Source organism: Oncorhynchus tshawytscha, linkage group LG34, assembly GCF_018296145.1.
Source record: "Oncorhynchus tshawytscha isolate Ot180627B linkage group LG34, Otsh_v2.0, whole genome shotgun sequence".
NCBI classification, from domain to species: domain Eukaryota; kingdom Metazoa; phylum Chordata; class Actinopteri; order Salmoniformes; family Salmonidae; genus Oncorhynchus; species Oncorhynchus tshawytscha.
Window position 1 is genome coordinate 8494304 of NC_056462.1, and position 27868 is coordinate 8522171.

General features: G+C 41.3%; 2 protein-coding genes across 2 annotated transcripts; one reads left to right on the top strand and one right to left on the bottom strand.

Annotated features, from left to right (window-relative positions):
• The first annotated feature begins 463 nt into the window (after positions 1–463).
• LOC112231839 (sodium/potassium/calcium exchanger 2-like) lies at positions 464–20435 on the top strand. The gene is made up of 10 exons (XM_024398633.2): positions 464–570; positions 2372–3497; positions 13961–13993; positions 15403–15526; positions 15759–15851; positions 16263–16333; positions 16497–16631; positions 16803–16892; positions 17402–17568; positions 17839–20435. The coding sequence occupies exons 2-10, from the start codon at positions 2556–2558 to the stop codon at positions 18086–18088; spliced, it is 1905 nt and encodes a 634-aa protein (XP_024254401.2). The 5' UTR covers positions 464–570; positions 2372–2555; the 3' UTR covers positions 18089–20435.
• Positions 20436–23462: 3027 nt separating this feature from the next.
• Positions 23463–27518, bottom strand: LOC112231840 (sialic acid synthase). Its single transcript, XM_024398634.2, has 6 exons — positions 27266–27518; positions 26178–26393; positions 25459–25558; positions 25091–25245; positions 24440–24706; positions 23463–24124 (listed from the first exon to the last, which is right to left on the bottom strand). The coding sequence occupies exons 1-6, from the start codon at positions 27395–27397 to the stop codon at positions 23906–23908; spliced, it is 1089 nt and encodes a 362-aa protein (XP_024254402.1). The 5' UTR covers positions 27398–27518; the 3' UTR covers positions 23463–23905.
• Between the last annotated feature and the right edge of the window lie 350 nt (positions 27519–27868).

Below are 27868 nucleotides of genomic sequence, written 5' to 3' on the forward strand. Positions count from 1 at the left end.
ATATTGGAATGAGATGTTCGACGAGCAGGTGTCTGCATACTGGTCATTTAGTGTATGTGTATCAACCTACTAGTAGAGCTCTTTTGGTTATTACACTATACAAACTGTCTTATGTAACCATACCAAACATAACATATGATACTAAGTTGAGAGCCATAGATTTACATTGACTATGTTACGTCTAGTCTTTGAGGCCAGGCTACAATAAAATGGCCTGGTAGGATAAGGCCTATCATTAGGGTTGGGTTCTGGTCTTTCTAGCAACATGATCTCACGTTTTCACCTCAAGTCAAATAAAGACAGAAGAGGTTGATTCCTGTCACTTGGCCGGGTAGGCAGGTGCACAAGGTAGAGGGGGAGGAGTCACCTCACCACAGGATTGACTGTTAGTGTCTGTAAGCTCCACCCCTTCGGTGCTAAGGAAATTTTAGAGCAGATTTACATTAGCTATTCACAGTCTACAGTTGGAGCCTACAGGAACTTGTCATTTAGGATTGGCTTTACTGGCAAATTCCTCATCACCTACCTTTTTTTCTTCTGTCCAGCATCCAACAGGAGACTGCAAGTGTGGTAAATTATGACTTTTCTTTCAATTGTTACGCATTGTTTTGTGAGGATTTATTTTTGTTCTGAAGATATTTTTGCATTTGATATTGCATTGGTTTGGATGGTGGTTTGCAAGATGAACTAGGTGGTTAGTTGATTGGCTTTGGTCTGTGTTATGCAATTATGCAACAGAATAGGGCTCATCGTTGATCTAAGGATATATTTGCTGTTTACAATGTGTTACATTCCTTTTGAAGTCTTATCGTTGGAGGAAATTGCCAGTAAAGAAATGTGAACTGTAAGCTTGGAGGTTTTAAATTAGCCTAATTGGTTTAGCAATTCTAAGCAGCTATCACCTATCACCTCACCTAACACACGAATTCTGCTTTTAGATATCTGCTCTGTCATAACCACACGAATAGATGCATCTTTTAAAGATATTGGAAAGATTTTCAAGATACTTTCCCACGGTTTTGATAACCATAATAGCCTAGGCTAAGCTTGGTTAAGCAAAGCTTGTGGGTACTGATACAGGTACATGGAGAAATCAAACTGTAATCAAGTCAACCGAATGTATTTGAGGTAACTCGCTTCGTGCAAAGTATTCATATTTCAAAATCAATATCTATTATGTTTCATAAAGCAATGATTTTGATTTATGTGAGAATGCCATTCAGCTGAGATTTGATTTACAACAGCACAGGCTTTTTAAAATCAGTGAGTTTACAAATATTAGAGATAGCTGAGTAGGATTAATCTGTAAGGTAGCGCGGCTGTATTTCATTTATCGTTACTTACAAACACACCAACTAGAGTATATACATTAGATTGGACAGAAAATAGTTAACTATCGCAGTGTTGCTCAAACCCTGGTCCGTAAACGGCACCGGTCCCTGGGATAGCGCTGAATAATCCCTGAAACCAATTTAGCCCGTGGTAACTTGCCAATTTAGCCCGTGGTAACTTGCCAATTTAGCCCGTGGTAACTTGCCAATTTAGCCCGTGGTAACTTGCCAATTTAGCCCGTGGTAACTTGCCAATTTAGCCCGTGGTAACTTGCCAATTTAGCCCGTGGTAACTTGCCAATTTAGCCCGTGGTAACTTGCCAATTTAGCCCGTGGTAATTTGCCAATTTAGCCCGTGGTAACTTGCCAATTTTGATTAAAGCGGAATTCAAAGAAAGAAGGACTCGGCCTATAGCTTACTGGTCCTTGGTAGGTGTACAGTAAATGTTGAGACACAGGGCTTGTACACTGAGTGTACAGAACATTAAGAACACCTTCCTAATATTCAATTTTATCCCCACTCCCCTTTGGCCCTCAGAACAGACTAAATTCATCGGGCATGGACTCTACAAGGTGTCAAAAAGAATTCCACAGGGATGCTGGCCCATGTTGACTCCAATGCTTCCCACAGTTGTGTCAAGTTGGCTGGATGTCCTTTGGGCGGTGGACCATTCTTGATACACAAGAAACTGTTGAGCATTTTAGTTGTTGACACCTACTACCATAATACCTCTCAATACCTCTCAATAGTCTCAAGGCTTTAAAATACTTCTTTAACCTGTCTCCAACTCTTCGTCTACACTGATTGAAGTGGATTTAACAAGTGACATCAATAAGGGATCATAGATTTCACCTGGTCAGTCTGTCGCAGAAAGAGCAGGTGTTCTTAATGTTTTGTACACTCAGTGTATATAAATCTAGACCTAGGCCTATAACTTAGTCTAAACTAAGGCTCACATTGCGCCTGTTGATATTTCTACAGATGTGAGCGATGGTTTACCTTGTAATAATCCTCTCTCTTCCCCTTTTGTGTTTTCCAGACAACTAATATGAGGAAACCTTTATATGCCCCAGACCCTGGAGAACATCAGGGGCCCGTCGGTTGTTGTGTTTAGAGGACTATGCTTTCCGCGACACTGTAAGGCAAGCGCTCGTGCTAAACCAGCCAGAGCCAGATCAGCCTCACAGCCAGCCTGAGCCTCAGCCTCCACCGATGCAACAGCGATGGAACTGATGCTCCCAGGTGCTGACATGGGGTCCCAGAAGGACTCCTTCCCCCTGAGCAGAAGGCATCACTACCTCCACGTCCGGAGAAAACTGAGGCCCATAAGGATTCTAGCTTTCGTCCTCAGCATCGTGACCCTCAGCACGGTCTTCTCATTGGGTGCCTTCCAGTGGACTACTTCTTCTACTGGGCGTGATGGAAATGGAGGGGATCTACTTTCCTCCTCCCCCGCTGCTATGTCCGGGGGAGACCTACTGCAGTCGGCCCCCCGCAGAACACTGCTCACCACCAAGCACCAGGGAGGCCACAACGTCTCTATGATGGAGGACATGCCCGTGGCCATGAAGTCTTCCATGGACGAGGTGAACGCGGGGGACTACCCCACAGATCTCTTCAACCTGGAGGAGAGAAGGCAGGGGGCCGTCTGTCTGCACATGTTCGGGATGTTGTACATGTTCATCGCCTTAGCCATTGTGTGCGACGAGTTCTTTGTCCCGGCCCTGACTGTGATCACGGAGAAACTACAGATCTCGGACGACGTTGCCGGGGCAACCTTCATGGCGGCCGGGGGTTCTGCCCCGGAACTCTTCACCTCCGTCATCGGGGTGTTCATCTCCCACAGCAACGTGGGCATAGGAACCATTGTGGGTTCGGCCGTGTTCAACATCCTGTTTGTCATCGGGATGTGCGCACTGTTCTCCAGGGAGATTCTCCAGTTGACCTGGTGGCCCCTCTTTAGAGACGTCTCCTTCTACATCATTGGTCTGTTGATGCTCATCCTGTTCTTTTTGGATAACCAGATCTTTCTGTGGGAAAGTATCGCCTTGCTGATGTGCTACTTGAGTTATGTGACCTTTATGAAGTTCAATGCAGATGTAGAGACCTTCATAAAGAGTCAATTGGGCCAGAATCAAGTGGAAGAGGTGGAGGCCGCTCCTAAGGTGAGTTTTGCCGCCCACCTTTTCCTCCCCACCCAGATGTATTCTTAACTCACGTTCCTTTTTTGCTTTTGTCAGGAGGCTGCTTGCGTGCAGCGTAAGGGAAGGGTATTTAAAAGTCGTCCTGCGGGCCAGGTAGACGGACAGACGCCACAAACCTCTGGCTGCCCAGGGATTAACACTGGGTTTAGCTGCATGTCACCTGTGCATGGCCACACAGAGATGGCCCTCCCTATTCGTGTTGACTAAGTCAAACCACCATGCAGGTCGCTCCATGGAGTCTTCCATCCACTCCCATATGAAATACCAGGCCTCTGAGCCCTTTGTAAAGCTGGCTCACCATACATACAGCACTCGTAGTTGTCAGTCAGTTAACGTTACGCAATCTAGTTTTAACCATATTACTGTACACAAGACACATTTACACAACCAATGTTTAGGAATTATTTATATGCCATTTAAAAAAAAATAATATGTAGACTTTTTAATCTTCTTGATGATGGATACTGTAATTACACACCATTTATTGACTTTGTCATTAACTTCGACATTCATCGACCTATAGGAAATCGGTTACACGCTAACTGGTTTACTGAATTCAGTGGTCTGTGGTTATCTGAGGGAGTCTTAAACATTGGAACCAACCAACTGTCAATATCTGTAACGGCCTGCAAATGGGGGAGGGTGGTCACTCTCACTCCAATGTTTGGAGGTTCCAATTCTTATTATCTTTATTTATTTATTTATTTTACCCCTTTTTTCTCCCCAATTTCGTGGTGTCCAATTGTTGTAGTAGCTACTATCTTGTCTCATCGCTACAACTCCCGTACGGGCTCGGGAGAGACGAAGGTTGAAAGTCATGCGTCCTCCGATACACAACCCAACCAGCCGTACTGCTTCTTAACACAGGGCGCATCCAACCCGGAAGCCAGCCGCACCAATGTGTCGGAGGGTACACCGTGCACCTGGCAACCTTGGCTAGCGCGCACTGTGCCCGGACGACGCTAGGCCAATTGTGCGTCGCCCCACGGACCTCCCGGTCGCGGCCGGTTACGACAGAGCCTGGGCGCGAACCCAGGGACTCTGATGGCACAGCTGGCGCTGCAGTACAGCGCCCTTAACCGCCACCCGGGAGGCCCTGCGCCACCCGGGAGGCCCTCCATTTCTTATTATCAACATGGCTCCAGAGGGTAGTTTGGTGTGGCCACATTTCTTCAAAGGATAGACACGTTTGAGTGGATAGGCCCAACAATGTGCACTGCACAGCGTGTCCCCTTGAACCGACGAGAAAACAGCTGTATTCATTCAACATCTCTTCACGGCCAGAGTTGAGATAAAGACAGTAGGCTACAGTACGGCTTGTACTGTTTTCGTAAAACTCACACATGTACTAAACGTCATGACTTTATTATCAAGATCGGCTGGCTAGTAATTCTCCAGCAATGCTGGCCCTTAATGTCAAAAAAACAACACCAACCCAACTTCAGATTTTAAGGAGGTTATAGATACATTTCCATGGGATAAAACATTTAGGGCCAACCCCACAAGACACAGCAAATAAATTGAAATGTACAGCTATAGATAGAATAAATACAACAACAAAAAACTGCATCGTTATCATTCGAAACTCTACTGTTGTGACATATCTCCTACACGTGTCCAACCTGCTGTGTTCTTGTCTTTTGTCTTCAGTTGGAGTCTGATTCATTGCTCTCAGATGTTATATACTCAGAGTCACACTCTTACGGAGCACAGGTGAAGCGTAGCTGGATGTTGGCTGTGATTGTTAGGGCTTACCTGTAGCTTTTGACTTGTAATTTCATCCCAATTCCAGATCTTCAGGGGTTCATACTTTAATACTCCTGTGCAATTTGGACTAGATTATCGGCCTGTATTTGGCATTGAGAAGAAAATAACATCCATATGTACTAGTTATTATCATCGTCTCACCACATTGAGACACTAGATATTGTAAAGAAATATCTAGCAATGAGGTTTGATATAATGATTCCAGCAAGCAGTACTTTTAAAAATACTTATTTGAATTAATTGAATGATAACTAAATTATGAGCCACATTTTTTTTCTTTATATAAGAACCAATGTTGTAGCGACAGCAACAATTAGTGGGTAGCGGCAAACTTGTCCCTTACATCTTTACATGGCATACAGTATTTGATCAGTAGTTATTTGATGTGTGGTACGTTCCGTTTACACCTCGGATCTTAACGTTGCGACGCGAGCGCCATTATTAAACCCGACTTGAAGAGGTGGTTACTATTTCTATCATCAATGGGATATAACAACTCTTGTTTGTATTCTGTCCTTCTGAGAAAACGGCCCTGTTCCCAGGGAGTCTCTCGTCCTTGTACTGGTCTGACTCCCTCGGGCTTTTTAACCAGCCAGCACATGATGTACGACTTGCTTGCCCTCATATGTCTGTAGTTCTTAAGTAATCCCTATGCAAATCCTCCAATCCATTTACCACAGGTAATTTTAGCCAGGTGCTTCTGCTGGTGTGGAGAGCAAAACTCACCCAACACTTGGAAAAGTTAGAAAACGTTTTTTTTTAACCAATTGTGTTTATTGTTTTGTCATTCAGAGTAGTCTGTGCTCTTAACCCAATATATATATATATATATACATATATGCAGCAAGAGAGAGAGAGAGATGTATATATGTGTAAGATGGTGGAAGTCAGGAAGAACTCTTGAGAACCACACTTGATTATTCTAAGACTCCAATCCTTCTTAAACCCTTATCTCATTACCATTTGTGACGACAGCAAATATAATACGACTGACTCCTGGGCTGGACCCAGTTTCCCAAAAGCATCTCAAGGCTAAATTCATTGTTAGGACCCTCGTAGGAGCATCGTTAAAGCTCCGAGCTGTTTCCCAAAACCATCGTTAGTACAGTTGCACTTGAAAACGCTCATTATTTACCAACTGCCCCCAGACCACTCGTACAACAGCTAAGTGTGTCGTCAAATGCTTATTTGCCCTCCTGCGTTACTTTATACACAGAAGATCTACACCAAACATAGCATCAAGATGTTTAGGCCTATCTGTATCTTCTGTGACCAGCCGCTGATAACTTCAGTTACAAATTTGGCAATGTTTTTTGCAATTGTTACTAAATATTCTTAAATGAAAAACAAGATGCCCGAATTAAAATATAAGTACAGTAAAGACCTATATATTTAAACCATATTGACATCAATTCAATGTTCAATAAACTGAGTTTTTTTGTTGTTGATAATTCTAGGCTACAACACCATGTGCGCAATACCTAATTTGAGATCTAGTGCATTGTTATAGGGTTAGCATTAGAATAATCTGCCTCAATATTTGCAGCCATAAGTGATAATATCTATAAAGGAGCTGAACTGTCGTCAGTGTTGTGGAATATTTATACTGTTAAAGTATGACCTGAAAGGCGAAAGCTGATCCGACAGCAGTGCTGCCTTTCTTTTGATTCTATCAGTAATCGACATATGACCCAACAGCACTGAACGTTTTGTGGTGTTTTGGGAAACGCATAAAATCTTCAGCTGTTATAGGAACGATGCATCGTTAAAACGCTCCTAAGCTTAATGCTGCATTTTAACCGATTGGGAAGGTGGTATTTACCACATATGACTGGAACTTTTCAATTAAATTCCCCTCCAACTCCTAATTAGTAGTGGGAAGCTTGTCTATCATCCCCGAGTTCCAATGTATCCCACATGCTGACCTCTGACGTCACATACTAAGAAATTACCTCAATAACTGCATTTTCGACAGTTAAATGTAACAACTACCATTATTTTTTAAAGCAATCTTTTAACATGGTTTTGGAACACGATCATTTGTTTACAAGAATGATAGCTGTACTTATAGTTTATGGTTGACGCAGCTTGTTGGCCATTAGCCAATCAGCCTTTCTTGACAAAGTTCAAAGCACGTGAATGCATGATGGATCAAACTGTATTCATGACTTCACAACTGGTAATTACGTCCTTCCCACTTGGTTAGGAACGCAGCATAAGTTCCATCGCTATCGGGAATCGAGCCCTGGGCATGACGTAACTAACCTGCTGCAGCTGACTGACTAAAGCTGACTGACTAAAGACACAGAAGCCTACATTGACTCAAAGAACTAGCAATCAACAGAAGAGGATCTTTTTCACATTATGTTTCTCTACATCCACTATATATACACACTGAACAAAAAGGTAAAAGCAAGATGTAAAGTGTTGTTCTCATGTTTCATGAGCTGAAATAAAAGATCCCCGAAATGTTCAATATGCACAAAAAGCTTATTTCTCAAAGATGTGCACACATTTGTTTACATCCCCGCTTGTGAGCATTTCTCAATTTGCCAAGATAACCCATTCACCTGACAGGTGGGGCATATCAAGAAGCTGATTAGACAGCATGATCATTACACAGGTGCACCTTGTGCATGGGACAATAAAAGGCCACTGTAAAATGTGTAGCTTTTTCACATAGCACAATGCCACAGATGTCTCAAGTTTTGAGGGAGCGTGGCATGCTGACTGCAGGAATGTCCAACAGAGCTGTTGCTGGAAAATGTAATGCACATTTCTCTACCAAAAGCTGCATCCAATGTTGTTTTAGAGAATTTGTCAGTACGTCCAACTGGCCTCCACAACTGCAGACCACGTGTATGGCGCTGTGTGGAGCGAGCGGTTTGCTGATGTCAAAATGTTGTGAACAGAGTGGAGTTATGGTATGGGCAGGCATAAGCTACGGACAATGAACACAATTGCATTTTAGTGACGGAGATACCGTGACGAGACCCTGAGGCCCATTGTCGTGCCATTCTTCCGCCGCCATCACCTCATGTTTGAGCATGATAATGCACAGCCCCATGTCACAAGGATCTGTAAGCTGAAAATGTCTCAGTTCTTCCATGGCCTGCATACTCACCAGACATGTCACCCATCGAGCATGTTCGGGATGCTCTGGATTAATGTGTATGGCAGCGTGATTCAAAGTTCACACCAATATTCAGCAACTTCGCACAGCCATTGAAGAGAAGTGGGACAACATTCTACAGGTCACAATCAACAGCCTGATCAATTCCATGTGAAGGAGATTTGTCACGGTGCATGAGGTAAATGATGGTCTGGTTTTCTGATCCACGCCCCTACTTTTTAGATGCATATCTGTATCCACAATCTTGAATTTATTCCGATTGACTGATTTCCTTATATGAACTGTAACTTAGTAAAATTGTTGCATGTTCCATTTATATATTTTTTCAGTATAATACACTAGCATACAGTACTTAGAATGAAGTAATCTATTGGGAATGCATTCTAAATAGTATGCTAGTATGGACATTGGAACTCACATGTAAGAGCTTTTGACCAGCATGATCTGACTGCACTAGGAAGTGTTTGCTGGAGATTTTTTGCAAGAGACAAGACTGCATGCTTATCTTGCAGGGCAAAATCCTCACTGATGATTTAGATAGAAAGCAACTACCAGTGTTCATGTATTTCCATCAGCATTTTCCTTTCAATCATGCCTCAATGACATGATTGTGGACCATGCTTCCATAATCTTTAGTACAGGGCTCTCCGACCCTGTTCCTGGAGAGCTACTGTCCTGTAGGTTTTCACTTGAACCCTAATCAAGCGCACCTGATTCTAATAATTATGTGGTTGATGAGATGAATCGGGTTAATTACAACTGGGGTTGGAGTGAAAACCTACAGGAGGGTAGCTCTCCAGGAACAGGGTTGGAGAGCCCTGCTTTAGTATAATGTTTACCTTTATTGTGAGGGTTCACTTCCTGTGCTAAGCCCCAGGGCCACAACTGACCAATCAGCTACAGTGTGTTTCATTGGCTCAGAAATAGGGAAGACCATAAAAACAGCTGATGAATGTATTGTCTATATTGCTTTTCCTCCAGTCTTTGTTATTAATTGTAACTAAAAGTGTACTTGTATTGTGATTGGGCTAACTTCTTTCCCATGGAGAAAGGGTACCGATAACACACTTAACATGTTATTCTCTATCCAAGATCTTCTATATCCAATGGACACTGGGGCCCTTAAGGGTTGTAACCCCATGCAAGTAACAACCAATATTCAACCAAATACAAAATAAGTGTAATAAAAGTGTGAGGGTCGAATCAAACGTCACGTTGTGACATGTGAAGGTTGTTATGAGAGTTCACATGAAGGGTTTGAAATTACTGTTCTAAATACGGTTATCTCTGTGGATTAATCCTCTCTAAGTCTGGGAGCTTGGCAGGTCAGGTGGACACAATTGACTTCTGCCTCGCAAGGATACTTGCAGAAACTCCCGGCTTTGCAGAAAGCCCTGGCTGGCGGGCTGGCAGCCTTATGGAACTTACGGCTACAGTATACTGTGAATAATAGTTATTTTCGAAAACTTCACGTGTTCCTTATGAAGATCTTAAAGATAATTTTGATTGTCAGTTTGAATTAATGACACTTTAATTAATCGCATTAGATAACAAGGCAGTTAACCCACTGTTCCCCCGGGCTCCCGAAGACGTGGATGTCGATTAAGGCAGCCCCCCGGACCTCTCTGATTCAGAGGGGTTGAGTTAAATGCGGAAGACACATTTCAGTTGAATGCATTCAGTTGTACAACTGACTAGGTATCCCCTTTTCCCATTCCTTCCCTAACATGCACTTTCCAATGGGGCAGTTACCCCCTGCAGTGCAACTTTGATTAAATCCCAGACTTAGCTATTTCCTGTTATTGAGGCACTGAAAGAAGTAAAAAATATGCATTTGATATATATATATATATATATTGATTTTCTCATCCAGATATTTGTTATAGTACAGCATGTGTATGTATGTCCAGTTTGTGTGTTTGCATGTATGTTCATGTATGGAGAGTATGAAAACCCTGCAAATTCCCTCTCCAAGCCATTACACAGCATTTTGGTAAACATTGTTGAAGCTATGAGGACATGTCTAGTGTTTGAATACGCTTTTACAGCCAAAACACTTTGTGGAAAATAGTACTTCAAGTAAAAAATATATAAGTATGCTTCCATTGTTATTGCAGAGGCATAAAGAGAGCTAGGGAGACCAAGCTACGTGATATAAAAACAATGGCAGTGAATGTAAAGATCCCTATTAATCAGTGAACTTGAATTAACTTCAATTCCCCTGTTTGTGGAGCAAATGGATCACCCATTAGTGCATTGTTTACTCCATCCCAGATTCTGTACCTAGAGACATCTATGCCTCTGTTATAATGTTGGCAAGAGTTAATAACTATGAATTTGATGAGGCTCTATTATAATCATATGAATCATTGTTCATCCTGTGCTCCTTTCTTTTTGGTATTCGTTTTTGTATGTCGACTCATACATAATTCACCACAAAATGTTTGTCTAGATTGGCCTACAGAATTTGTCAAATCACTATTTGTTCTTTAATAAATTCCTTTCCTGCAGTCAAATGACCAAATTCCCCTTTAGTGGCCTCATAGGTGGACTGTTAAAATGTTTCATAATTTCATAATTAATCAACATTATAAAAAATTAAAATAAACTCTATGTCAAATGGTTTTGTTATATTTAAGTCTTCTGTGATGTATATAAAGTGTAATATTGGGATGCAAACTCAAAATGTAATACATTTAATCCCTATATGTGACAGGTACAGTTGTCTTTTTAAAGCCCATAACCATGTGTGGGGTGTATACTTTTGTTTCAAAGTAGATTTGTTTAAGACTACCAAGAAACACTGTGTGAACCTGATTTAGCCTACTGCAGTACAGGGTTAATGCTATAAGCTGTAGCCTAGTATAAGGCCAATTACTTTTCAGTTGAACAAATATTAATTTGCTAAATATTATTGCTATATTTGTATTGTGTCTACCCAATTTGTTGCTACCCTATTTGTGGCTACGCCGAAAACCTGAGTTTCTGCAAACTAAGCAATGTATTCTCCAAACCCACTCCCCTCCTGACCTAGGTGGGAGTTCTGTGTTTATGTCCTGTCGCCATCAAATCAAAAATAAAAGGCATTCATCACATACACAGTTTATAAAAGGTGCAGTGAAATGCTTGTGTGCTAGTTATGATAATGGCACCCATTTCAGATCACATTACATGCAGCAGACCAACTGTTAAGCAAACTGGGCAGTGTGGCGATGTTTTGGTGGTGGTTTCAGACGGGATAAAAGGCACCACGTCTGTACATTTGACATTTTAGTAATTTAGCTGGCGCTCTTATCCAGAGCAACTTACAGGAGAAATTAGCTAATTGCCTTGCTCAAGGGCACATCGGCAGATTTTTCACCTAGTCGGATCGGTGATACGAACCATCGACCTTTCTGTTACTGGTCCAATGTTCTGCTAGACTACCTGCCTCCCACAGTAAGCCAGGCCACAATGCAAACCTCCAACAGCTCTCCGTTTTGCCAATCCATCCATTCCTAACCCTAAACTCTGGCAGCAGATGCTCTGCAGGTTATTAGGCTCAATGCCCAACAACCTGTATAACCCGTAGGGCCATGTGAGCATTAGGCAACAGCCAACCGCCAGGAATCAAACACAGCACAAGGCCTTAGCCTGCCTTTCTGGAAAGGCCTTAGTTTGGGCTCTCACATGGCTAACGCTCATCCGCTAACACTTTGAGAGACAGCTATTAGTGCCTATGGGGATCCTCCTAACCCCAGTGGAAGCACTTAACAAGACTACATGACTCGTCTACATTGATCTAAAAATGGTTGTGTAATTGTTGTCCCATTTTCTGGTAGACAAATAACAGGGCTGTTCAGGGTTTTCAACAATGCTAATTGAAGAAAATAATTGAAATTCAGTAAATTAAAAAAATGTGGGTAATCATAATCTGTTTTAGAATTCAAACATACATTAGGCTAACACTACAGTATGGCTAACACTACAAACACTACAGTATGGCTAACACTACAAACACTACAGTATGGCTAACACTACAGTATGGCTAACACTACAAACACTACAGTATGGCTAACACTACAGTATGGCTAACACTACAGTATGGCTAACACTACAGTATGGCTAACACTACAGTATGGCTAACACTACAGTATGGCTAACACTACAGTATGGCTAACACTACAGTATGGCTAACACTACAGTATGGCTAACACTACAGTATGGCTAACACGATGTCTGCGTAGTCAAATTGCTCCTGTAACTCAAGACTTTTAGCTCCTATAATTCAAGCTGTTTCCTCTCCCGTTTTAAAAGGTAATATTTATTCGTATGTTATGCTTGCCTGTTCTCTTGTTTTGTGGTGTGAAGATACACCGTTACGGTAGTAAGACAACGTGTCTGACCATAGCAAGCTGCTAAGGTGTTGCACAGTTCTGTTGTCTTTGCACAGGGTTGTATTGAAGTTATTGATTCATTTCAAATCATCGATTTTACAGTGCCTTCAGAAAGTATTCAAACCCCTTGACTTTTTCCACATTTTGTTATGTCACAGCCTGAATTTAAAATGGATTAAATATAGATGTTTTTGTCACTGGCCTACATGCTACACCATATTGTCAGTGTTTTTCCATCTTTCTATCAATTAATAAGCAAAAGTACTCAACCCCTTTGTTATGGTAAGTCTAAATAAGTTCAGGAGCAAAAATGTGCAAAATAAGTTGCATGGACTCAATAATAGTGTTTAACATGCTTTATGAATGTCTACATCTCTGTACCCCACACATACAATTACCTGTAAGGTCCTTCAGTCGAGCAGTGACTTTCAAACACAGATTCAACCACGGTCCTTGTTATATAAAACCCAAAAGCAATCCTCTATAGAGGTTAACAGAATGGGCATGTTACGTTGTGCAACAGTGGTGTGCATGTATGTACGCCACAAACCAAATGTTCTCATACAATCATATGATATTTAGCTTCATGCATTCCCAACACGTCATGCCATCGTAGCCTGTTTTGCTATACATGTCCCATACTCTTAACAAATGGCTTTCCCATTTTAGACAGGGAAACCTACTGCTTGCTATGGTATCATACTGTACCGTACATTTTAAACAGGAAACCAGTATGCTTTCTCAATTGAATTTCTCTCTCAAACAGTTGTGTAGATTTTGTCTCCACCACTGTCCGGTATATGTCCTCTGAAGAACTGTTGGCTTTAGATTAGAGGAGCTGCATGTGTAGGTTTGAAAGACTTTGTCTTCCCAGCTGCCGAGCCGCCATGTCTTCCCAGCTGCTGAGCCGCCATGTCTTCCCAGCTGCCTTACAACCTGTACATTCTCTATGGATCATTTTGAAACTGGCTGGCCTATTGACAGTTTCATATCCCGATCATTTACCACGATGGCCGCTTTTATTTCATTCATTAGGCTACATCGTCTTGTCAATAACTAGCATTTCTTGTCAGATTATATTTTCTGTTTAAGTGCGATTGTGTGTGACTTCATACATGCATTTCTTTCTCTACTTCTTTCCTTTGAAGGCAAGCACGGGGGACGTCGAAAACAAGTTGACGGTATGTTTATGTTCTGTCGTTGCATCTTAATATGTGTTTGTACGTGTACTGTCATATTGACAGTACTGAATATCCAGTGCTCTTAAGCAAGCACATAAAGCATGTTGCCATAGAACGCAATGCTGCATGAATACAATGAACACCAGAGCCATGTGTTTAGAGTGTTGGGCCAATGGAGTTTCTGCATTAAGACACATTTACATGACACTTCAACATGGCAGCCATGTTAGCTCCCGACTAACATTACTTGAGGAATATTAAACAAATATTATGAAACTGAATGTCTAGAAGGAGCATTATGATGCATTTACACGACACTTCAACATTCTATGGCAGCCATGTTGGCTCCCCATTAACATGGGCAATATTTAAACAGTGCTATGTAACTGAATGTCTAGAATTAGATCAAAAGTTGACCTAACTCTCTAAATATATAAACTCTCTAAATATACGCAGCTGGTTTGCACTACAAGACCCTCATTATTGACACTCACGCACTTGACACGTCACACTGTGCATTCACTGTGCATACCGCTGTGTTCAACTGCGTCATTGTTACGCCACTAGGTACCAAAGACACAGATGCATTGTGAGTTCAGGGTTGGGGTCAAACCAGTAAAGTAAAATTGAAACTCAATTCATATATTGAATCTCAGTTCACGTGACTGAATTGAAAGCCAAATTGACACCACACCTGCAGCTGTAGATTAGAGTTATGTATTGGAGCTATAGATTAAAGCTATGTATTAAAGATATAGTTTATTTAGTATTGAAGCTATAGATTATTTAGTATTGAAGCTATAGGTGATCTAGTATTGAAGCTATAGGTGATCTAGTATTGAAGCTATAGGTGATCTAGTATTGAAGCTATAGGTGATCTAGTATTGAAGCTATAGGTGATCTAGTATTGAAGCTATAGGTGATCTAGTATTGAAGCTATAGGTGATCTAGTATTGAAGCTATAGGTGATCTAGTATTGAAGCTATAGGTGATCTAGTATTGTAGCTATAGGTGATCTAGTATTGTAGCTATAGGTGATCTAGTATTGTAGCTATAGGTGATCTAGTATTGTAGCTATAGGTGATCTAGTCTTGAAGCTATAGGTGATCTAGTCTTGAAGCTATAGGTGATCTAGTCTTGAAGCTATAGGTGATCTAGTCTTGAAGCTATAGATGATCTAGTCTTGAAGCTATAGATGATCTAGTCTTGAAGCTATAGATGATCTAGTCTTGACGCTATAGATGATCTAGTATTGAAGCTATAGATGATCTAGTATTGAAGCTATAGATGATCTAGTATTGAAGCTATAGATCTAGTAATGAAGCAATAGATGATCTAGTATTGAAGCTATAGATGATCCTCTGGTATAGAGATGTTAAAGCAGCCAATGCCCTTGGTCTCTACTGCAGGCCAAGCCCCGTCTCCAGAGAGGAGGATCATCAGCCTCCCTCCACAACACCCTGATGAGGAATAGCATCTTCCAGCTCATGATCCACACACTGGACCCTCTCAGTGAGGGTGAGGGACTGGGGGGTAAAACAACTTTTTTTTGACACACCTTCAATATAGACACACTTCCAATATCTATATTTGATGTATTTGATTCAATATGCTTCTGTATTAGGCATGTTTTCATAATTTCTCATTAATGGAAACAAAATAAAATATGTGTAATGTTTTATGTTTCCATTAGTGGGGAATCCGTAGCTAGGTTCATATCGTTGGGGTTCATCACTGACTCTCTGTAGCAATGATTGTGTTTCAGGGCGATTCAAAGAGAAGGCATCCATTCTTCACAAGATGGCCAAACAGAAATATCAAGATGGTGGGGATGGTGAAAAACCCAACGGTGTCGCAGGTGAGCTTTACATTTTAAATGTACGTAAATGTTAAATATGTTGAAATACTTTATGTGTTATATACTATATTATAAACTGGGTGGTTCCAGCCCTGAATGCTGATTGGCTGAAAGCTGTGGTATATGAGACTGTATACCACGGGTATGACAAAACATCTATTTTTATGTTCTAACTACATTTGTAACCAGTTTCTAATATCAATAAGGCACCTCTGGTGTTTGTGGTATATTTGCTTCAGAACAGCCCTTAGCCGTGGTATATTGGCCATATACCACACCGCCTCAGGCCTTATTGCTTAAATATACTGTATATACATAATATATATTGCATTACTTCCTCCAGTGGCTCTCACTGTCTCTCCTTCAAGTCTAACTCCTGGCCTTTCTCTATATTTCTGTCTCTCTACGCAGACAAAAGCATCCCCAACAGTTCCAACGTGACAGTGGAAGTCACTTCGCCTGCGAACGGCGACATAGGACCGGTAGGCTTTGTCTACTAAATACCTCCAAAATCAGTGATGATGTTTAAGAGAGTAACAGACACACACTGGATAAATGAGTTCTGTTTAAATCAAATACGTTTTATAGCCTTGGTATTCCTGTCACTGTTTCTCTCTAACCCCCCACCCCCTCTCTGTTTGGTAGGCTGAGGAGGAGGAAGATGAGGACGCTCCTCTGAGTTTGGAGTGGCCGGAGACGAACCGCAAACGAATAACGTATCTCCTTATCCTCCCCATCGTCTTCCCCCTGTGGCTCTCTCTGCCGGATGTCAGGAGAGAGGTAAGTGGAGCTGCGATACTCCTCAGACTACATTAACATTTGCGGTGTAGCTATGATTGGATTGGTAGGTAGGTCGTTTGGTTGATTGATTTGTGAAAATCTATGCCGCTGACGCTACAAAAGGACATTGAAAGTTTTCATGAAACCTTGTTTTTTTTGGTGTTTTTTTAGACTTCCACGAAGTTCTTCCCCATAACCTTCATTGGTTCAATCTGTTGGATTGCTGCCTTCTCCTACCTCATGGTATGGTGGGCTCATCAGGTAAGCCCCTCCCTGGCACCTGTCACTCTCTCATTCTGAGCCAATCAAAACAGGGTTTGTTTTTATCGTTTTGCCTCCTGATACAGGACAGGGTTGCGTTCAGGAGGGCCCAAAGTAAAATGTTGTGGAACGTTGCAGGTAGAAATGCCATGAATAGAGCCGGCATGATTCTTTACTCTAGAATTGAGATGACTGTTATAAGGCCAAAAAATGTGTCAATCAATCAAATGTGTACATCACATATGGTCTTTTGATTATGGTGGAAGCATATCAGTCTGTGTGTGACCACGACACATAATCCTAACAGCTAAGCAACTACTTCCAGTAGTACCTACTAGCTCCCCCGTCAGATCAACGTTAACCTCGACTATAGAACAAGAGCCAACCAATCCAAACAAGACCCAGTCATTCGATTGAGTTTCAGCCGTGTCTATTGCCAGACGTCATAACACCGAATCGGATTCTTCGTCTTTGTTTGAACAATGTAGTTAACCCATTTTCACTCTCAGGTTGGAGAGACCTTCTGGATTACAGAGGAGATCATGGGATTGACCATATTAGCAGCTGGTACCTCAATCCCTGATCTAATCACCAGTGTCATTGTAGCCCGGAAAGGCCTTGGTGACATGGCTGTGTCCAGCTCTGTAGGCTCCAACATATTTGACATCACCGTGGGGTAAGTCGGCCTAAAAGCACATTTAAAATGCTCCAACTCCTGTTTGCATGAATGAGTCATTCTTTGATGTTTTCTCGGGCAAGCTCTGTCGCTCCACATTTGCAATGTTACAGTAGTTTTGCACAGATCTATGCTCTTCTGAATGACGAAAATGTCAACCTAGAAAGTCAAAGGATCAACTGCAACTATGTTTTCACTTTACCACCGTATATTCCACTCTAGACGGTAACGGTACATGTGATTTCTATGTTTCTCCGTCTACCCTTCCAGCCTGCCGTTCCCTTGGCTCATCTACGGCCTAATCAATGACTTCAAGGCGGTGCAGGTGAGCAGCAACGGCCTGTTCTGCGCCATCGTGCTCCTCTTCCTCATGTTGCTCTTTGTCATCATCTCCATCGCCTCCTGCAAGTGGAAGATGAGCAAGTTGCTGGGAGGCCTCATGTTTTTACTGTACATCTTCTTCCTGGTAACCAGCGTCATGCTGGAAGACAAGATCATCGTGTGTCCCATCTCCATCTGAAAGGCCCCTCTTCAGCCCTGAACCCCCTGGAAACACAAACACACACATACGGCACACACAATCATATAATCCTCCGGTTGTCAATGGGGGCTTCCGTTGTGAGGAGCAGTAGAAAAAACGAGCCTGGCGTTATTGATTGATTTCAAATGTCCGAGCACAATCTGCAGATGATAATTTGCGAACTTATTGAGCAGGGCAGACGGACATGACGATGAGCGATTGATTTCACGATGCTACTGCCCAACGGGGTGGGTCTCTCTCCACGTCACATGACCACATCGAGAGCTTCGGTTGGTTTGAATCCGTCGTTGGCTGACAAACAGGCAATTGTAATCACGCCTATGATGGAGACTAGGGGACCACGTCTGGTTACTCCAATCCAGAGGACTATGTGATATGATTAGAGAATATATTTGAATTAGTCAGGTATCAACTGTCCAACTGTCAGTCGGGCTCAAAAACCTTGATGACTGTATGAAGTGGAACTCTGGAAAAGGTCCAGCATTGTCCGAACCAGAAAGTGGAACCTGCCAGAGAAGTGTGGGAAGGTTGCACGGATCAAGCGGAAGTGTTTTTCTTGATTTTTGTAAATTAGTTTTCAGATGTATTTATATTACAAATGATTCATTGCAAAACCCAAAAGGTTTTTGTTCTCAAATCAAGTTTATAAGTTTAACTGGTACATGCTTGCAAAGTTTGGAAAGGTAAAAGTGTATATGAAGAGAAAATGATATTAATATGAAGACGGTGGTTTTGTTTGGGACAATTTTGTTAAGTAAATATAATATAGTATTTCTAATGTTAATTTACCTTCTGTTTCGTAACCCCAACCCATATTTTCCAACTTGTTTGACACTTAATATTAAGGTGATTCCAGTTGAGCAAATCTACTGTACCTAATGCTACAACATTTTTATGTTTGAAAAAGTTTCGGTAAAGTTTCGGTAAAAGTACTTCCGCTTATTCTATATGCAAATCAGTTGTGGAACAATGACAAATGTGAATAGCTAAAATGGTCGCCAGGTGTGAGATTCAGCACACCGTATGATGTAGGCACACACTATATTAAATCCCTTTCGGTGTACAGCAACCCCTTTCAATCAAATGTATTTATAAAGCCCTTTTTACATCAGCAGATGTCACAAAGTGTTATACAGAAATCCAGACTAAAACCCCAAACAGTGCAGATGTAGAAGCAGATGTAAAGTGTAAAAACATCTAAAGTGGGGGTTGTGAACTCTGTACAAATGATCATTTTTCCATGTTTGATACAGTTTGTATGCTTCAGAATCATATAGGCAACATCTAAATATATACATTTTTATACGTTATTTGTTTGCTTGTTTTCTCGGTATAATACAGCAAGCAGTAACAGTGTATATCTGAATAACATCCAGGTTTTTTTTCTTCCCTTGTGATCAACTGAACAGAATAGGGGTTGAAGATTTTATATCGACCAAAGCAAAATAGCATGTGAATGATATTATCCGGATAATCAATAGTTATTCTCTGTAACAAAATCTATGTTTCTTCTCCACTATAAAGATCGATCATAAAAAATGTCAAACTATTTAGTTGCTGCAGAATTGTTACTTTACCATTGCAGTACGGTGCTTACACTGGCAATGGCAAAACATATCACTGGGATATACTATATGTGATTTTTTTAAACAATAATAATTGAACCATCCCATACTGAATAGGCTAAATAAATAGCCTGCTATATTCACAACTAAAATAGTGGATTATCTTTGTTAAAAGATTTTCCATGTATTACTGTATCCCCCTTCACTTTTTGGTTAATCTCTCGAAGCCAATTTCCTCATTGTCCATTTTGTTTTCTCTCATGTATGCAATTTGTATGCATACAAACAGTTTGTGAGCTGTAATGTCAACTCACAATATGATCATTCCATCTTATAGTCAGACCAATATTGCTTCCACTACTTTAGGGATCAATGTGGATATCTACAGAACACTGTTAGATGGGCAGATAACATCTTAACTTTAGACAGCCACATTAAAGTGAAGCACTTTCATATCTAGAGTGTGCAATTTGTTGATATTCTTTTTCAATGGATCTTATGCGCGTGTGTAACATTTTAATGTATGGATGAGCAGGAAGGAAAAACTGTCAACATGCAGAACTATATGGATGGCGTGGAAGTCTATCACAATACAGAACAAACAATGAATGGCCAGGCTTTTATATTTCTGTTACAAACCATATATTTAAGTATGAATCATGTATATGAATCATAATCATGTGTACTTGAATCATGTATAATATTGTCAAAATCATATCAGTCATTCTGTATAAAAATGTCAAATGATAATAAATGAATCTTTGTTTGAAATGTAGGCGTCAATTGCTTTATTTCAGAATCAAATCACCCAAAACTTACCAGTCAAAACTACCCAGTAAATGTTGTCCTCTATAATATACAAAGATTCATTATAGGGTGCAATGGTGCATACATTATGGATTTGGTTACAAACACCGGCTCGTTCTATTACAAACTGACCAGGTGAAAGCTATGATCTCTTATTGATGTCACTTGTTAAATCCACTTCAATCGGTGTAGATGAAAGGAAGGAGGCAGGTTAAAGGATTTTTAAGCCTTGAGACATGGATTGTGTGTGTGTGCCATTCAGAGGGTGAATGGACAAGACAAAAGATTTAAGTGCCTTTGAATGGGGTACGGTAGTCGGGACCAGGCACCCCGGTTTGAGTGTGTCAAGAACTGTAACGCTGCTGGGTTTCACACAAACAGTTTCCCCGTGTGTAACAGGAATGGTCCACCACCTAAAGGGAATCCAGCCAACTTGACACAAGTGTAGGAAGCATTGATGTCAACATGGGCCAGCATCCTGGTGGAACGCTTTTGACACCTTGCAGAGTCCACGTCCAGAGGAACTCAGGCGGTTCTGAGGACAAAAGGGGGAGGGCAACTCAAGATTAGGAAGGTGTTCCTAATGTTTAATCCACTCAGTGTAAGAACATAACCTAATAGCTCTTCCTAGTGGTTCAAAAGAACCACAGCAACCCGGGACAAATTCAGTTGGCAAACGTAGTCGAACGTTGCAGGTAGAAATGTCATGAATAGAATATGACACCTTATTACACACTGAACAAAAATATAAATGCAACATGGAACAATTTAAAAAATGTACTGAGTTGGAGTTCATAGAAGGAATCTAGTCAAACAAAAACAATTAATTCCTGAAAAAAAGTAATAGGGGAGTGGATCAGAAAACCAGTCCCTATCTGAAGTAAACACCAGTTGCCTCATGCAGCGCGACACATCTCCTTCCCATATAGTTGATCAGGCTGTTCATTGCGGTGTGTGGAATGTTGTCCCGCTCCTCTTCAATGGCCGTGTGAAGTTGCTGGATATTGGTGGGAACTGGAACACGCGGTCGTACACGTCAATCCAGAGCATCCCAAACATGCTCAATGGGTGACATGTCTGGTGAGTATGCAGGCCATGGAAGAACTGGGACATTTTCAGCTTCCAGGAATTGTGTTCAGATCCTTGCGACAAATCCAGAAAATCACATTGTAGGATTTTTTATGAATTTATTTGCAAATGGTGGTGGAAAATATGTATTTGTGGTGGAAAATAAGTACTTTTTTGCCCCACTGTATATTTGGGGAGTCTCCCACATGCCTGTTGGCAAATACCAAAAGTATTTGCTTATTTTTTCTTGAAGCGATGGCTTTTTTCTGGCCACTCTTCCATAAAGCCCAGCTCTGTGGAGTGTATGGCTTAAAGTGGTCCTAAGGACAGATACTCCAATCTCCGCTGTGGAGCTTTGCAGCTCCTTCAGGGTTATCTTTGGTCTCTTTGTTGCCTCTCTGATTAATGCCCTCATTGCCTGGTTTTGGTGGGCGGCCCTCTCTTGCCGTCCCATATTCTTTCAATTTTTTAATAATGGATTTAATGGTGCTCTGTGGAATGTTCAACGTTTCAGAGATTTTTTTTATAACCCAACCCTGATCTGGACTTCTCCACAACTTTATCCCTTTAACCAAGAGCTCCTTGGTTTTCATTGTGCTGCAGACTCTGGGGCCTTTCCGAACTGGTGTATATACACTGAGCTCATGTGACACATTGCGCACAGGTGGACTTTAACTAATTATGTGACTTCTGAAGGTAATTGGTTGCGCCAGATCTTATTTAGGGGCTTCATAGCAAAGGGGGTGAATACATATGCACACACCACTTTACCATTTAATTATTATTTAATTTTTGAAACAAGTTCTTTTTTTCATTTCACTTCACCAATTTGGACTATTTTGTGTATGTCCATTACATGAAATCCAAATAAAAATCTATTTAAATTACAGATTGTAACTCAACAAAATAGGAAAAACGCCAAGGGGGTGAATACTTCGGCAAGGTACTGTATGCCGAGTACATGTTGGCTGCTTTTCCTTCACCCTGCGGTCCAACTCAATTGGGTTGAGGTCAGGTGAATGTGGAGGCCAGGTCATCTGATGCAGCACTCCATCACTCTCCTTGGTCAAATAGCCCTTACACAGTCTGGAAGTGTGGTGGGTCATTGTCCTGTTGAAAAACAAATGATAGTCCCACTACGCGCAAACCAGATGGGATGGCGTATCGCTGCAGAATGCTGTGTTAACTATGCTGGTTAAGTGTATCTTGAATTCTAAATAAATCACTGAGTGTCAGCAGCAAAGCACCCCCACACTTCCTCCATGCTTCACCCTGGGAACCACATGTAGAGATCAGCCGTTCACCTACTCACGGGTCTTCCTTTCCTGTGGCAGTCCTCATGAAAGCCAGTTTCATCACAGCGCTTGATGGGTTTTGTGACTGTACCTGAACTTAAAGTTCCTGTAATTTTCCACACAGACTGACTGTCTGAAAGTAATGATGGACTGTCATTTGTCTTTGCTTATTTGGGCTGTTCTTGCCATAATATGGACTTGGTCTTTTACCAAATAGGGCCATTTTCTGTATACCACCCCTACCTTGTCACAACACAACTAATAGGTTCAAACGCATTAAGCAAAGAAATTCCACAAATTTACTTTTAACAAGGCACACCTGTTAATTTCATTCTAGGTGTCTTACCTCATGAAGCTGGTTGAGAGAAGGCCAAGAGTGTGCAGAGCTGTCATTAAGGCAAAGGGTGGCTACTTTGACAAATCTCAAAAATATTTTGATTAAAGACTTTTGTTTACTACATGATTCCATGTGTTATTTCATAGTTGATGTCATCACTATTATTCTACAATGTAGAAAAACAGTAAAAATACAGAAAAACCCTGAAATGAGTAGGTGTCTCCAAACTTTTGACTGTACATACGGTATTTTTTCCCCTTTGACACTCATTTGTACCAGAATTGTATCACAAATAATATAATTTTAATCAAGGAGTGTGATTTCGTATGAAAAAGATAAACAATCATTAATGTTTGGCATTTTGTATTTGACATTTTTGTAGTGCAACTTAACATTACTGGCCATTTCATTTACAAGTGAACAGTTAAACATTCAATTCGAATGCAATCATTTCAGTCACTACTGAACCTACAGTTTGTATTTTCTCTTCTTAACTTGGCACTTGTAGTCAAGTCTGATTCATTGAATGTTTGCTTCTATCTAGTAAAAAAACATGAAACCAGAAATATAAAGCATGTCCCCTTCAGTGAAACTTCAAAATAATATCTAGATTATCGATGTTCACACAACCATCTTTTCACTTTCCTCAGCCTGTAAAAGTGCATTGTGTTTGGCATTGTGGTTACAGTATTACCATGGTTACAGTAGGCTATTACAAGGGTGATTACTCCACTCGGCACTTGATCTTTTTGCCGTAGCCGTCGACCACATCCGGGGTGATGCTCTCGTCCTCCTCCACGTCCTCTGTGACGGACTTGCCCACCAGATGGAAGATGTCCTCGGGGGGAATGCCCTTCGGCTCGCCCACCTTCACCCCCAGCATGTCCATACTCAGCACAGTGCCTTTGGGGATCGCCACCTTGGCCACCACTGATTTCCCCAGCTGGAAGAGAACACAATCAATGTATTAAAAGAAGTTCTGACATCCTTTCCTGTTTGAAGCAACGAACCAAAGATCATATAGCCCATAGGGTACAGAGTTTTTCCAGGTCAGATGACAAGGTTAGGAAAAAAAACTCCTGGCCATAACACACACACCCCTGAATTGGAATAAATGCTTAAATGTTTGTAAAAAAATGACCCAATTGTCTTACATCAGATAGCCTGACTGCCATTAACCATTGCAGATGGCCATGTGGTGGCGTAACAATAACATCATCTGTAGGAATACAATGAAAAGTGCACATCCAGGAAGTACCTTATCGTGGCATGGCTTCTCACAGGGCAGCATCTGCTTGATGCCCGTCCCCAGAGACCTCTCCACCAATCGAATAGCTTTCACCAGCTCTGTCAGCTCAGAGGGCTCCAGAGAAGCTTCGTGGTCACTTCCCTTCCAGCTCTTGTCCAGGGTCACATGACGCTCAATGACCTTTGCCCCCAGCGCCACTGCTGCCACAGAGATGTGGACCCCAGACTCGTGACCGGAATATCCAATGGGAATATCAGGGAATTCCTTCTGGTATTCCTATGAACGAGATCATGGGTCATTTTCCTACCTCGGAACATGTATTCTTTCTGGATTTAGCCTTAACCACAGACTAGCAATGTGACTGTTGCACTAGTGGTCCATTGGGGCAGGAGGTAGCCAAGTGGTTAGAACATTGGGCCAGTAACCGAAAGGTTGCTAGTTCGAATCTCCGAGCTGACAAGGTAAAAATCTGTTATTCTGCCCCTGAACAAGGCAGTTTACCCACTATTCCTAGGCCGTCATTGTAAATAAGAATTTGTTCTTAACTGACTTGCCGAGTTAAATAAAAAAATGTAAATAACAGAAATAAGATGCACCATGTGTTTAGGGGTGATCTTGCCTGAAACAATTCCTTCATTCAAACCAATGAAAAACTCTTACTGCGATGACACGCAGGTTGACATCTTCAGCCTCCAATGGGTAGGCACTGGTACACTGCAGGATGCAGAAGTTCTGATTGTGTTTCTTGACCGTCTGGTAGACCCGTCTCATTGTCTCCATTGACTGCATGCCACTGGACACCACCATGGGGCGACCTAGCATTAAACCAAAGAGACTTGAGATTTCACACAACAACAAAATCTACGCGTCGCTTTATTCTTGATATTGCACATTTTTTTACTACACTTTCATGAGTATAAGGCAGACCAAATAATGGAACTACTTCAGAAGCTAAAATGCTCATTTTTACATTAAGCAGCCTAAGACACCCCAATATCTATCATACTGTAAACTTTTAAATCACTGACCTTTTTTTGCAGTCTTTTCCAGATAGGGAAAGTTATTGGTGTCCCCTGAACCGACTTTGAAGAAGGGCACATCAAGCTCATGTAGGAACTCCACAGCCATCTAACAAGAGATATACAACAAATAATTAAAAACAGTTTTTATATGCATTTTACAGGCCTATTCAATGTAGTACCACAGTAGGAGTCATAATACCCCAAGAAACCTAATTGTTTCCCCCCCCCATTCATTTTTCCAATAGGGGATTTTAGTAACTCTTAAAATAAAAGGCTGTTTCATGTAGGATCAATCCTGGCGTGACGTTTTGATAACCGTGTAAATCTCTCTAAGACAAGGTGACTTATCAAATTTATTTGCCTGTATTTACCCCATAAAAAAAAAAAATGCTACTTAGCTGCTAATGTGGCTGTCATAACGAACTACAAACGCCATGATGATCGCCACGACACTGCTGAATCGAGGCAAAGGTAAGAATCTCTGGATTAACTATATACAAATCACCCTGTCCGAGAGAGATTTAGATGGTTATCAAAACGTCACGCCAGGGTAAGGATTCAGTAAACACGGCCCTTATTTTAGGCATTTCTAAAATTCCCTACAGGAAAAATGAATTGTGAAACAATTGGAACCATCTCCCTATTTGACCTCTGGGTTTTATGGGTATTATGACACCTCCACAGTGGGGCTCTATGGGCCTATTCCACATCACCATCATTCTTACCTCATCCATTCCTGAAGCAGTAAAGAAAATTCCAACCTCCTTTGCATAGTTCTGCAGCTCTAGGTATTGTACATGACTGAACTCAAGATGGCGCTTGTGCTCTCCATACGTCTTGCCCCAGGATTGTTTGGAGGTGTACGGCCGCTCCAGGGCACGCTTGTTGAACTTGTACTCAAGCTCACTCTTCTGAAACTTGGCGCAGTCTGCCCCGCAGTCCTGTGAATTGATTGTCAATATGAGTAGGGTCACAGTTGTAAATTGTGTTGCCAAGGAGGATGAGGAGGAAACTTTGTTTCAAATCATTTATTGAGACAGGTGGGTTCACACCCCGAAGTGCCACATGTCATGATGACACTCACCTGTCTCGAACAATGAGAGAAGATTTGAAAGAGACAAGATGGCGACAGACATTGTCGGATTACCTCAGAGCAAAAACATTAATAAGATAGTGTCGCCAAGTTAAGGTTGGTCGAAATTTCACTGTGCTACACCAAACAGTACCTAACCTGTAACTCACAGTAAGGCCAGAAAGGCATTTCACTGTACTTGTGCATGTGACATTAAAAAGCTTAAAAACTTAACTTAACTTGGATACCAAAAATCTTTGGTTAAATCACATTATCATGTGCAACAATCTATAGCGAACACACCCACTGTCTTTCATAAAACACAGTCAAATGGTGTGATCATTTTGTATATGGGGGTGGGTATCGGTTGTGCCATATCTCTGGCAGGAATTCCATTTCCACCAATATCGGTCCTTAATAAATTGACCAATAGATGCCCATGGTCTCAATGGCACAAGTTCACAATTTGAAATGCAGCCCCAGCAAGCAACAGAGCAGGCTATTGTTATTTTACAGTCATATGGGCACTGGAATCGATCATGTCCTCATTGGCACAGTAGTAGGGCAGCAGTCCAACAAGAAGCAGTGTCATCCAAGAGACTGGACTGTCAGTTTTTAAACTGCCAAAATAGTCAAATGCATTTATACTAAAGAAGCCGCTAGTTAACTAGCAAGTAAGTCAGTACCATGGTCCCCAATACAGCAGCTGAGCTAACTAATTCATTTTTCTACTAACATTACCTTGGCCATCTTGATCATTTTCTTGGCAATTTCAATATCTCCCTGGTGGTTCTGTCCAATTTCTGCAATAATAAAACAGGGGTTAGAACCCCCAATCATCCTGCCAGGACAAAGCTCGAATTTCAGAGGCATTTTAGAAATGTGATAAATGTGGTTTCCTAAAAAGTTTGTAGCGATAATATGGCTAGGTTCGCTTGCTCTGAACCAGTAGTACAGAAACAGTCAGGTGTGGGTTCTCGTGGAAGAAGTCGAGCTAATTTACACGTTGCACATCCGGGAATCCACGTGGTTTCCTCTCCACTCATGTTTCAAAATAAAGGTTCTCCCTTCACTCACAGGTCATTTCAGGATTCTCAAGAGTCAAAATGTGAGACATTGTAATGAATACTTTCAAAAATATATATTATTATTATTATTATTACAGAAGATGTATAAACGTCAATAATTATTTGTATACAGTTGTATTTGACTTTTTTTAACACAAAATTCTATTTCACATCCTCTGATATAGAAAAGTAAACATCCACCACATGTATATAAATAAATGTACCTTATATAGACAGTCAAGTCTACTATATTCTAATCTAATCTGTTTGTTTCTAC